This window comes from Chaetura pelagica, unplaced genomic scaffold, assembly GCF_000747805.2.
Source record: "Chaetura pelagica isolate M959 unplaced genomic scaffold, ChaPel_1.0 scaffold142, whole genome shotgun sequence".
NCBI lineage: Eukaryota > Metazoa > Chordata > Aves > Apodiformes > Apodidae > Chaetura > Chaetura pelagica.
In genome coordinates this window covers 7,755,543-7,769,520 of record NW_009952973.1, presented here as the reverse complement: position 1 = coordinate 7,769,520, position 13,978 = coordinate 7,755,543, and the positions used below count along the sequence as shown (strand labels likewise).

At 35.9% G+C, this 13,978-nt stretch overlaps 1 protein-coding gene across 1 annotated transcript in view; it reads left to right on the top strand.

The window, feature by feature from the left end:
• The window catches only part of SH3RF1 (SH3 domain containing ring finger 1), a 76,747-nt gene that overhangs the window by 40,436 nt on the left and 22,333 nt on the right, over positions 1 to 13,978 (top strand). The window contains exons 2-5 of the mRNA XM_009995936.1: positions 4,733 to 5,008; positions 6,301 to 6,396; positions 11,083 to 11,385; positions 12,296 to 12,406. Of these exons, the coding sequence (XP_009994238.1) occupies positions 4,733 to 5,008; positions 6,301 to 6,396; positions 11,083 to 11,385; positions 12,296 to 12,406 (786 nt within the window). The remainder of the gene's footprint in view (positions 1 to 4,732; positions 5,009 to 6,300; positions 6,397 to 11,082; positions 11,386 to 12,295; positions 12,407 to 13,978) is intronic.

Sequence of the window (13,978 nt, the reverse complement as noted above, 5' to 3'; positions counted from 1 at the left end):
TCAAATGATTGTAAAAATGTCATACCATTTCTTAATTTATCAAGAACCTCAAATTCTTCCTGATTGCAGCTGTTCAGCATTTCCAAAAGTATAATAACTGCATTGTTGGCTTGATTGTGGTTTTTATTCTTCATCCTTTTTTCCTACAGTAATCTTTCTTTTCTTATGTAGGTCACAGTTAAGTTACACACAAATGGGTTTCAAAGCTGGTGTCTTTAATCGGGGTAACCTGCCTAGCTAGTTTCCTCTGAATGTACAACTTATCGTACTTTTATTAAAATCAAAAACTGTACCAAGCTCAACTAACTATAATTTGAATATGGCACCACAAAAAAACTGACTTTTTTTTTTAAAACTGTTTAAAGCCAGATTTTAAAGGTTTGTTTTTATGGTTATATACAGCATACTGGCAGCTTGATATAGCATCCTGCCATAAAAATATCTTATTTTTATCTTATATTTTTATAATTCAGCAGAAACCTCAGAGGGCCTTTAACTAGAAATAATTTCATTTGCACTGATGACCTCTGCAGTCTTCCCAGATAGTTCTCATGGTGGAAGTATGTATAATTGATTTTGCTAACAATTTAGTGTCAGATACAGATTAATAATGCTTGAGTTACCCTTTCTTTGAGCAAATCTGACCTCATTTATATTGTTCCTTAGATGAGAAAAATAAATGCAGGGAGCCAGCTTTTAACATTCTTGTTGGATTATGGGAATATGTTGTGTTCTGGAACTCAAAATAAATGGGGATACTTGGTTTCAAATGCTAACACCTCTACATTGGTGTGTTCTGGAAAACTCAGTATTTAATTTGTTCAAATGATAGCAATGTATCTATAGGTTAACACAGGGAGTGTTTCCTTCCCTTAGAAGGAAATCCTACTGGAAGAAATGTAAAAATAAGCAGTTTATGGTCTTCAGTAAAATATTCTTACAAGCTGTGTCTCAAAATATGTGAAAATTTAAATGCAGGTACAGAAAGATCAAAGGAGGGTGAAATGAAGAAATGGAATTGGACAGATCAGATGGCTTTAAATTAAGACTTGAAAAGAGGTATTGGTGCCAGCAAGATGAAAGAGATGAAAAAACTATAGGTGCAAAATGGGATGTACATGCACATAGAACTGGAAAGCTTGGTAAAGGCCAAAGAAGGCCAGAGAGTAAGAAAAACACATTTAAAAAAGCAATGAAAGGATGCAGTTGAAAGTTTTCAGTCAAGAAGGCAGCAATATAAAAGAGAATGGACTAGAAAATTAAAAGAAGAAGTATTGTAATTCAAAAGGTTTGAATGACTAGGAGTCTTGAAGAGGAAATCTTAAGTATACCTGTACCTACTGGAGAATGTATATGTAAAAAACTCACTCAACCCAAATCTGCCTTACAAACAAGTTGGCTGCAGCATATTAAGAAGCTCCTTTTCTATGAAAAGGCAACTTATGTTGGCAACCAAGAATGTCTTAGAATACTGGTTCTTTGGGAAAAAAAGTTAGACTGGTACAAGCACTTCTGTAGCACTAGACTTCCTGTACCTAGGAATGCTGTGTAATTGGAGTTTTTTAAAAATAATTTCTCATTTTGTCCTAGTTATTAAGATAATTGTTTGTTTGATTTAGGACCTGCAAGGAAAGAAAATAAAAAGGCAGAAAAAAAGTATTTTTTTCTGTCTTTACTTGTAAGAAAATAGCAAATAACGGGTGATTATTAAAGATCCTGATAATGTGTATCAAAATGATAGTAACTTCCAGGTTTTAGGTTTTCTGTAAAGAAGGCAGAAGTTAGGAAAGCTAGGTATAAAAACTGTTGCTGAGGTGTCTGAGCAGGCCAACTTTTTTGGAAGCTGATCATGCTTTGGTTGTGTATGTAGACAAACATCCTTTTTGTCTGTCCTACTACTAACAAACAGTACTTCTGTAAAAAGATGACTTCCTGGTCTCTTGGAAGATGCTCAGTGAACCTCTGAGAACCTCAAAAAGGTAAAAACAGCATAGGTATTCTGGGTAAGTTCAAGTGGTTCTTAAGAAGGTCCCAGGCCACATCCCAGTCTTGTAGCTGGAGAACAAGGAATGCCTTGCTTGCTTGGAAAAGGGACAACTAGCAGCAGCACAGCTGTGAAGCCCTGGAAGGGAACAGAGGTGCAGATGACCCAGTATCTGTTCCATTCATTGCCTTGGGAGGGGATTTACTATTTTTGCTACTTTAGCTTATGCTAGTTCTCCCAAGTGCAGTAAGTTATACAATGAACACTGCTTTATGCCAGTGTAAGCATATTTACATTTGAGCTTCTGCCACAGAAACTCCTTTTTAAAAGGAAATCAGATCTTCTGTTTCTGTGCAGGCCTAAGTTTCTCTTGGCTTAAGCTCATGAAAAATACATACAGTTGCATATTGTCCATTAAAAATCTTAGAGTAATGTTTGAAATAAGGTGACTGAAGAGAAAGTACAAATTCAGAGATGAAAATTTTAAGTGAATTCTGCAGGTTTCTAAGGTAAAATAACTGGGTGGGGTAACAAAATAAGAGGTACCTGAGACTCACATATATGAATCCATATGCATTTTTTTTATATTCTTGTTGAGCCATTTGTTTTGATGTCTTCATTTATTATTAACATTATTTTCTCCAAAAGAAACTGGCATGTGTAATGTATGCATATTCATGCATTAGCTAAAAATGAATTTAAGCACTTTGTACAGCAGCAATAGCATTAAAAGTTCAAATATTTTTGCATAAGGATTTTGCATAAGGACCAAGGAAAAAATTCTAAGAAACCTATTTTTTGTGGAGTCTGAGTTTAATATTTTAATTTCCTTTAAATTATTTTTATCTGGGTTTTGGGGTTTGTTTTCTTGCTTTCTCAAAGAGTTGGCAGGGTGAATGGCAGCTGTAAACCTAAGGGTAGGCTGCAAAGTTTTTCTTCCAAAGCCTTCCTTTCATGTTTAGCCAAGTGAGAGACATGGAGTGAAATTTAAACTCCAGCTCATCATATCCTCGTGGCCTTTTCCCCTGGTGAGCAGATGGAGTTGCAGAAGGGAAGCTGAAGCTGCCCAAGGCTACTAACCATGTCAGCCTAGAAGGCACCAGCCGTGAGCCACAGCTCCCAGGTTGCTCAGAGGAGGAGAAATGTGAAGATGATGCTCCAGGGCCCTTGATACCACAACCCTGAGAATAGTGCTCCCCATCACACTTGCTCTCTCTCTCTCTCTCTCTCTCTCTCTCTCTCTCTCTCTCTCTCTCTCTCTCTCTTCATCCTTCCCTTGGGACAGAAGGAAGAGACATTCACTTCTCTTCCAAGTTGCTTAATCATTTGTCTTTAATCCCTGGCAGTCTGACTGAGAACTGTGTGTTTTGTTGAACTTTGCTCTATTTGAAATTACAGACTGAAACCATTTTCATTTAACGTGGGAAACAAGCTTTGCAGAAACTCGACCTATACATTGGGAAAGGAACTTCCTATAAAATACAAACAGATGTTTGTACATTTGAGTGAAGATCTGTTTGTAGGAGGCTTTGTGAGAATATGTATCAAAGCAATATGAAGTTCTAAAAGTGAAATTTTTGAGTTATTGAAGAGTTAAGTCACTTTGACATGATCTGCTATACTAGCACTCCTGGTTTGGGAATTTGTTTGCCTTTTTTTTAAAAAAAAAAAAAGGTTATTTTTTTTTCCAACTGTATTATATACACACAGCTGGTCTTAAAAAGTACTTCCTTAATACAGGGACATAGAAAGCTTTCTCTTGAGACAGCAGGGTGATTCCTGAAAGAACTCCAGCTATTTCCTTCAGTGCAAGACATGTGTGTGTCTTGTAGCTGCCATAATTACTTGGGGCCTTTTTTCTACCAAATAATTTTTTGGCTTGTTACTGTTACAAAATTACTGAACTGTAATTTTGTTTGTTATTGGGATGGAAATGGATAAGCAAAGCAGTATTTCCTCTTTCATGCAGAAGTGTGTTTCTTTCTGCATAGGCTGAGCAGTTAAAAAATACCTGCAGTGTATATAAGGAAGGACAGCACCTTCTAACGTGTATTCAACAGCAGCATCAAAGACCTGTAGTTTTCAGATATCAACAGAAGAATCAAGTAACAAAAACCCAAGGACACACGCCTTCAGTGGACTATTTTTTTCCCAGTAATTCTTTTTAGCTTTTTTAAAATATATGTTCCAGGAATAAATATCTCCCTTCTAATACAGTGAGATTGGTTTTTCAAGCTGGAAAACATCCTTATGTCCTCATCCTTAGCATTCTGTGGCTGTGAAATAAATAAAATGGGGAAGATAATAGGAAAGGCAGAAAACATGCCTTAAAGGTCTTACAGCAAATTTGTTATTCTAGTGCTGTTTTCTTGCAGCATTTTTCTATCAGATCTCTCAAATGGTCAGGATACTTTCCCGTATGTTTGTTGGGTTTTTCTTATATTTAAGCTTAGTGAATTAGCACATGAGGGTTAAAGTGTTACGCTTTTTTGCTTCTCATGTCTAGAAATGTTGTAGCATTACTGAAAACAGTGCAGTTTAGGGGGATGTTAAGACTGGAACTGAAGCTTGTGCTACACGTTTGGATAAAATCAGTATAATCATTGCCATAAAATATTGTATATCGTCTTACTTTGCAAATTTATGCAGTTTCATTCGTAGTCTCCCAAATGCTGTTATATAAATTCTGTTTAGTAACACTTGTCTAATACCAGTGATTTATTTATTTATTTATTTGTTCTACTTTAGGGTGTACCTCAGTTACCATGTGCCAAAGCATTGTATAACTACGACGGAAAAGAACCTGGAGATCTTAAATTCAGTAAAGGAGACATCATCATTTTGCGTCGACAGGTGGATGAAAATTGGTATCATGGAGAAGTCAATGGCATCCATGGCTTTTTTCCTACCAATTTTGTTCAGATTATTAAACCTTTACCTCAACCTCCGCCTCAGTGCAAAGCACTTTATGACTTCGAAGTAAAAGACAAGGAAGCAGATAAAGACTGTTTACCATTTGCAAAGGTAAAAACAGAATAAAATTATAATTTTCTTTTAATAATTTCATTCACTGGGTTAAGAAATTATACGACTGTTCTGTCTGCATTTTTTTAATGGAGCTGTACAAGTACGAAAAGGGCAAGTAATTCTGCAGGCATTTATCCGATGTTCATTAGTTTTGCCTTCCTTCTCTTCGTAAATTACATGTAATTTCTCTGAGGTTTTGTTTGTAAGAATGCATTTTTTCATAATTGCAGTAGTAATGTCCTTGATTTATGAGAAATAACCTGTGTTATGAATTAAAGTGTTCCATCTTCTGAAGAAATACTAATTGTAAATTTTTAGACTTGGTACTATTTTCAGCTTTGCATTTAGTAAGTTACATTTTTAGGCAAATAATTTTTGCAAAATATCATGTTTTTTCTTATGTTATTCCCATTGTAATTAATGTTCTGTCTCACAAGGCACATAATGATACAGAGTTTTAACAGGAATCAGAGCTCTTCCTTTCAGCTTCTGGTTATCAGATTGCACAGAAATGTTTCAAGATCTAATGTGAGCTCATGACTTTTCTACCCCTGCATATTAAAAATTAAAAGGATGGCTACAGTTCTAAAAGGAAAAGATATTTACATGTGGACAAACAACAGTTATTACAACACAGAACAGCAATGCTGTTAAGGGTGATTGGCATTAGTTTGCATATTTTGATTAACTTGTTGGCAAACTGTTGTGTTTCTTTAATCTGCAGTCTGGCTTGAGTAAGCATATATGCTTTAAAGTATTTTAGCTTCCATATGAAACAAGTATCTAAGTGACAGCAATGTTTAATGTGTATGTAAATCCTTTTTTTATGTAAGATTCTCAAAGTCATATCAAATGCTCCCTGTAGCTGTGAAAGAAATCATATCACTCACCAGCATTCTTAAGTACTTAAGTAGAAAAGCAACACCTAGGGAAGACCAGGTGATGAGTCAGTTGAGAAGGCAAAAGATTTCAGTGGTGTTTATTAATGTCAAGGTCTTAAAGGGGGGCTGATGAATACCATAGACTGGGCATGGCAGGACGTATGGCACTAAGGAGAAAGTCAGGTGGCTGAGATGAGCGGTGGACAGTTAGTTGAACTCTGACAAAATAGGAAAAGAAATTACTGGAATGGACTTGAACCCCACAAATGGCTTGTTCCTGTTACAGTGTGCCTTCTTGGCCATTCTTGTCCATGTACTGCTTTCTCTGATTACCTGTGCGTTTGGGAGGGAAATTAAATTGGAAGTTTAATTAGAGCTGGGAGACATAATCACTGCATGTTCACACAGGATGATGTTCTAACTGTAATTCGCCGTGTGGATGAAAACTGGGCAGAAGGAATGCTGGCTGACAAGATAGGAATATTTCCAATTTCCTATGTTGAGGTAAGTAAAGTTGGGCCCTCAGTAAGGTTGTGCCCTGTGTCTTTTTGTTTTCTAAAAGGAAAAATAATCAGTACTGGTGATGATTCTAAAATAACCTGAGATATAAATAGTCTTAGACCCAAAATAATCTAAAATATATATTCATAGTTTGGGAAGGTTAACTATCTCAGCAGTTGAACCAGTAATTTTTACTTAGCTATTTGATACCAGTTTCCATTGAATGGAATTGGAATGAAAGTACTTGGAGACAGTCAATGTGTTTTCTTGTTAATATTGGAATCATTCAGTCAATCACAAAACACACTTTAATGCAAAGTTAAGGCAATCATCAAATCAGAGAAGCAGTAAGCTTTGCACTGTCCCTGATACCTGCCTCCCAAAATCTAATCAGCACAACTAGAAAGTCAGGGAATATAAGTGGCTGCTAAGCAGGTAAAGCATTTACTTCTACATCCAAAAGATCCTTATATAAAACCTTCTGTATCTTCCTGTGTTTCTCATATGCAGCATGACAATTTACATTGAGAGGTGGCAGTTGAGAAAGTTTCCGTAATGTTTTAAGTTCTGAGAGTTGAGAGCTGTCTCTTCTATATGGAAAGACATAGGTAATTAAGAACAGTGTGTACAGCAGCAATGATTGTTAAAAATTGCATTCCACAAAGATAGAGGTTTGAAATTGTGCTTGTCTTTCTCTGATACTTGGTAAGATACACCTCTCCTGTTGAAGAGATTTTGTTTAAATAAATGAGGCAGAATGGTGAAAGAAAAAAGTACTTTCACATTACATGTGGGATGAGAAGTACCTCAGGTCACAAGAGAAATGTGTTACCATACTAAGAACCAAGTCAGGTTTAATTAATTCAGTTTCTGAATGCCCTGATAAGATGGAAACTTTTTAAAAAATTACTATGTTCAATGAACATGGAATTTTTGTTTTTAAAGGGGAAGTAGGTATATTCATTTTTGTAGGTTGATTTAAGAATCGGAAATTTTCACATGACTGAAGAAACAAAACCAAAAGATGTTCAGCCTGCTTAGTGCCATTCTGGCTTCAATTTAAGAAGTTTTTAAAATCCAGTTTAAGATATTCTTGCCCCTGGCTATTCATTCCTAGCTCCTTGCTCCTTCAGTTCAAGCAGTAAATGTTTTTGTGGTGCTTTTTAAAACTAAATCACTTAAGTTAGCCGAGTTAGAAAAAAGCCCTTTTCTGGGGCTGCCAGTTGGGCTAACTATTTTAGCTAACAACTCTGTTTCCATCTCTTCAGAAGTTTGCGAAATGAGGATATACTCTTCAAAAAAAATGATGTAAAAATGATAGTCACAAAATGTATTTCACTGTTATTTTCAAACAAATTCCATCAATTAAGAAAATATGTCTTCAATTAACCCTTTTAGAACAGGTACAGGCACTTGTGTACATACTCACAAATTCTCACTAAAATAATGTGGGAAATCTAGAATGATACGTTATACTCAAAGAGGTACTTCAGATCAGATAGTTGGGGTTTTTTCACTGTATGCTAGACCAAAACACATACTGTGGTGAAGAGTGAAATAGACAGGAAACCATCAGTTTGAATTTTGCAATACCTGTTTTCTGAGATTATATAACTGTTGTTCTGGAAAATATGCAGATAGTTAATACAAACAAGTATATAAAATCATTAATACAGGTATTATTATTAATGGTACCAAAGATGAGAAGTAATTCATATTGTTAAGGTACTTTTAAATTATATTTTTAGTTATATTTATCTATTCTGTAATCTGCCCTGTGTATTTTAGCCCACATACTTTTTTTTTCTTATAAAAAAGTTTGAACTAGTAGTTGCATTTACTGGAGATTTTCTGAACTCAGTAACTTTAAAGTAAGTGTAGCCTGAGATGTTTATTCTGTAGTAAAGGTCTGATCATAGAATCATAGAATCTTAGGGGCTGGAAGGGACCTCGAAAGATCATCTAGTCCAACCCCCCTGCCAGAGCAGGGTCACCCAGAGTACATCACACAGGAACGCATCCAGGTGGGTTTTGAATGTCTCCAGTGAAGGAGACTCCACACCCTCCCTGGGCAGCCTGTTCCAGGGCTCTGTCACTCTCACAGTAAAAAAAAAAATTTCAGATATTCACCTTGAACCTCCTATGCTCCAATTTACACCCATTACCCTTTGTCCTATCACTGGTCATCACTGAGAAAAGCCTAACTCGATCCCCCTGATAGTTGTGATGTTTCTTGTACAATGAAATCAGAGGATAAACTTCAGATATATTGAAGTCCATGAAAAACTCTGATTATATTTGAAGACATTATACCTTGATAAACATTTTATGATTCAATGATTGCTAGTCTTCTCTATTCTTTTATATCACTTTCACTTACTATATTTGTGGTGGTAAAAACAGCTAAGATGGAAAATGTTTTGAGAGGAATTTTAATTGTGTTTCCTTTAAAAGTATAGTTTGTTAACTGAGTCACAAAATGTGGCATCTTTATCTGTGACACGTAGCACTGTGGAATAATTGCTTCTATCTGCAAATGAAAACTAAGTCATGCAAAACATTGCAAAAAAATTAAGTTATATTTTCTAAGAAGTGCTATAACCAAACAAACCTTTTATTCTTACTAGAGTAAGACCTGATTAACATATCTAAATTACTAGACTTTTGACTGATGGAATTTCAAAGTGCTTGCAATAAAAGTAGGTCAGCCAGTTTTTTTTGCAGTGACAAAATAAAATGCAGTGAGTCTAGAAACTGTATGATTAAGTTCATAACACCTATGTTTATCTCCGTTCCAGAATGGAAGATACAAATAGTATTCCAATTTTTCTATGTGGAGTATAGTATAATATATATACTTATTTAAAAGAGCTTATATTTGACATTTTTATGTGATTTAACACTTAGGAAACACACTCCAAATCTAAAAAATATTTGCATTTGGATTACTGTCAATGGTCTGGGCTTCAACAAGGCCAAGTGCTGGGTCCTGCACTTGGGCCACAACAACCCCAGGCAACGCTACAGGCCTGGGGAAGTGTGGCTGGAAAGTGTCTGGCAGAAAAGGACCTAGGGGTTCTAAGTGACAGGCAGCTGAATATGAGCCAGCAGTGTGCCCAGGTGGCCAAGAAAGCCAGTGGCATCCTGGCTTGTATTAGAAATAGTGCAACCAGCAGAAGCAGAGAGGAGATTGTCCCCCTGTACTCAGCACTGGTGAGGCCACACCTGAAGTGTTGTGTCCAGTTTTGGGCACCCCAATTCAAGAGAGATATCGAGGTGCTGGAGTGAGTACAGAGGAGGGCAACGAAGCTGGTGAAGGGCCTAGAGAATAAATCTTAAGAACACCACTTAAAGGAGCTGGGAATGTTTAGTTTGACAAAGAGGAGGTTGAGGGGAGACCTCATCAGTCTCTACAACTACCTGAAAGGTCATTGTAGAGAGGTTGGTGCTGGTCTCTTCTCACAGGGAATTAGCGACAGAACAAGAGGGAATGGCTTCAAGCTGCAACAGGGGAGGTTTAGACTGGACATGAGGAAAAAAAAATTCACAGAAAGAGTGGTTAGCCACTGGAATAGGCTGCCCAGGGAGGTGGTTGAGTCACCATCCCTGGATGTGTTTAAGGGTTCTTTGGATGTGGTGTGGGTGGATATGTTTTAGGGGAGAACTTTGTGGAGTAGGGATGATGGTTGGACTCTGTGATCCCAAGGGTCTTTTTCAACCTGAATAGTTCTCTGATTTTATGAGTTACTCAGCACTGATACAGAACAACTAATAAAATACAAACATTCAGAAAAGAAAAATCAGGGGAAACCCCTCACTTTTCAATCAAAATGTCAGTAGCAAATGACAGCTTTTGTTTTCCCAGTTTAACATGAACAGCTGGTAAAGACCTTTGTATTAATCCACCTCCTCTAACTTTATTTTTAAAGAATATTATAGAAGTGTAGGAAGAAAAATCCCCAAATGATCTAAAATGTTCACTGTAGTAAAATTTTAAGTGAAGTTCATTGTCATTTTATACAACTGCATCCATCAGTTAACATGACATTTTAATCAATGAGAACATTAGATTTTATGTACATCGTGTATCAGGTTGGGTTTTTTATTAGCATCTCCTCCTGTACCAAACAGGAGTGTTTCAAAACACATTTATCTATTTATTTCATCCATATGTTTTTTAATTGGATTTTATGCTGGATTTCTAGCATGGTCATGTTAACTTTGTACTTGCTAGACTAAACTTACTCTGTTACTATTAGATGTTGTGATCTGAGTTGAAATGCTTAGAAAAAAAACAGAAAACAAGCAGAGTTTTTTGTAACAATACTGACTCAGAAAAATTAGACAAAAAATTATAGGAACTTTCTTCTGCTTTTTGACTGTTTGCCTGTCATGACCTTAAACAGAAAATTTATGTTAAAAAGGAATGTATACTGTGCCTGAAAACAGATTTCAGATACCTTAAAACTTCTGGAAAAATGAGTAAAATGAATTGCAAAAATAATACGGTGAAAAATAGAAACAGTACTTCCACAGTAACTAATTTAATTCTTTCATCCTAATGTTCTTCAGAAAATATTTTTTCCTTCTTCATAATTGGTTTATTGAAGTAAAAGTATTAATATTTAGTGGGAACATTCAGGTGATTTTTAAAATAAGAAAATACTAATGTGTGACCATCTTTTGTAGTTTAACACAGCAGCCAAACAGCTGATAGAATTGGATAAGCCCTCAGGTTCTGCTCTTGACTCTGGTGAAGGTACTTCTGGGGCAGCCCACAACAATTCAACCCAAAAGCACACTGATACTAAGAAAAACACCAAAAAACGACACTCTTTTACCTCCCTCACTATGTCCAACAAGTCTTCACAGTCTTCTCAGAATCGCCACTCAATGGAAATTAGTCCTCCGGTCCTCATCAGCTCCAGCAACCCAACGGCAGCAGCCCGCATAAGTGAGCTGACTGGACTTTCCTGTAGTGCTCCTTCTCAGGTAATTTACATGAAATAAAATACAAATAGTGTGTGCATATTTTTTTAATAACTATAAAGGTTTCTGCCCTCGTCAGATTACTTACTTTTAATTGTTAATTATATCTAATTAATATTAAGGTACTCTTATTTTATCTTCCAACATGAGATCATTGAAGGAAAACATGTTACAAGATTTCTTATACAATGATAGCAAATGTTTTTGGTCTTGTAAGCTAATTTTTTTCACAGTTTTGAATGTCTTATATGCCACAAAGATTTTTATTAATCTGTGGAAATTAGAAACTGGAGTAATTTCATTTCTTGTGTTTTTTTTCTAAATTAAATATAATATTGGATGTTAATAAGGTACAGGCAACTAGGAGGTAAATTCAACTTGAAAATTAGATCAATTCCTTACAGGTGCCTTATTAATCTGATTGTAATAAGTAGAAGTGTTTATCTGGCTTTAATTATTTCTTAATCTTCTGTTTTGTCAAAGCTTTTTGTTAGAAGCAACAGTAGTTCCTCAGGAATTGTCTATTTCACATAGCAGTTACATTTTGGGGAGAAGATACAGTAATAGAGGCTAAGAAGTGTTAGTATCATTTCATGTGAGCTAGTAAATGTGTTTTATTTGCATGGCTTTGTGACCTGACAAACTTTTATGGAAAAAAGAAAATTGACATTAGTAAAAGCGTGTTTTACTGAAATTGCTATTTCAATATATCTCCAAAGTTTCTGAAATGTCAGAGGAAAAAAAAAAGTGGGCAGTGTGATCCAATACCATTTGTTTAGACTAAAGTTACAAGTAGTAGAGTATCCGTGATTTTGACCATGAAGCTTACAGCTGTGACAAAACCAGCTCTTATTAAACAAATCAGAACTGACCCTGCTGCTGTTTTTTTGGGTTTTTTTGGTTTTTTTGACAGGTTCACATTGGTACTACGGGGCTAATTGTGACTCCTCCCCCTAGTAGCCCAGTTACAACAGGGCCTTCATTTACGTTCCCATCAGAGGTTACTTACCAAGCTGCTCTTGGGGTAAGTATAATTTAAGAAAACTCAACCTTCCCATTTATTTGGTTTGTACAGTCTTTTTTTTCCTCTAGTCCTGACACACTGATTTGAAATTACGGTTTTATGATACTTGTCTGCGTGATAGGCAATGGTATAAATTGAACTACAAAAAGAGCTTTGCTGATAGAATAATGTTTTCATCTTGCCTTGCATGTCCATTTCTCCAGCTTTTCTCCATCATTACTCTGTAGTAAGCACAAGAAGCACACTTTCTTCCAGAAGAGCCTTTGTTTTCAGCATGAGTAGGAATGAGATTATTCTGGGGTGGAGGGAGAGGGAGGAGTGTGTTTTGGGAAACAAGCAAGATCTTACTAAAAAGCATGAACTTGGGACCCCGGCTGCCAGATACTTCTGTCTTACTTAAATCAATACTGTCAAGATTCTCTCAAATAAGTTTCAAAACTCTGTTTTTTCCTAATTAAGTAAGATTATTTTACTTGTGTGTATGCTTGCGGCAGATGAAGAGTGTACCTAGCGTGTCTAAGTTCAGTTTTTGGAGACTGGTACAAAAAACTGTTGCAAATGGCCACTTTTAAAGGAAGGAATACATTGTAGTGCTGTTTCCTTTGAATAAACAAAATGACACTGTCTTCAAAAAGTGCAGGATTTCTTTCCAAAACGAACCAAAATTCTTACTTTGCTATGCTTGTGGTGGGGAAGCTCTGGAATGTCCTGTATCATACCACACTTATCAGAGCCTGATCTTAACTGCAGTAAAGATTGTGGGTACCTGTTTTCAGATACCTTCAAGGGACTTAATAAGCCTTTGTTTTGATCCTAGGAATTCTTAAAATTTACTTCTTGTTTAAAGTCCAAAAATTATGCCTCTAACCTATGGGGGTGGGGGAGGTGCAAAAGGGGGAGCACAGTTGAAAAATAAATCTCTACTTTGTTTTAAAAAAAAAAAACAAACAACCTGAACAAAAAAACCCCAAGGCTTGATCTTGTTTAGGTGTCTAATTATCCTTACAGTTTTTTTAAGCAAGTAAAACATGATAAATAGCCTTGCTGCTTAATTTCTCTTGTTTTATTTTCACCTGGCACTTGGATAATTTTACACGTTTGTCTGCAAAATCAAAGACAGTTTTCTGCTTCTCTTTTCAACTTTTTGTTGTTTATGTAAATGTTTTGTTGTGGCTCTGTCTCATTTTGCTTGTTGACAGCTTTCTGTGGGACTCTTGAAGTTAGTTTTCCAGTCCTTAAAATTATGATGCTGCTGTTCTCTGAATTATATCCAGTGCTTCTTTCTAGTGTAGCTGGCACATGGCAAGTATATTCTAGAATGGGCTGCAGTACTACATGGTCATTTTCAGTGAGGCAGGTATTGATAGTATCACCCTTTTACTTTTATCCTGTTAGTCTGATGTTTGTATCTTGATAATTTGCATCCATTCATTTGGCCTGAGTGTAGCACAAAGATTATGTTCATCTAAATACCCACTTTGATCCCATAAATTTTCATTGTCAGTAATGATGTTATAATTGCTCTCATCAAAGTCAATGTATTTCACATTCTTCGTTCTTTGAACAGGTCAA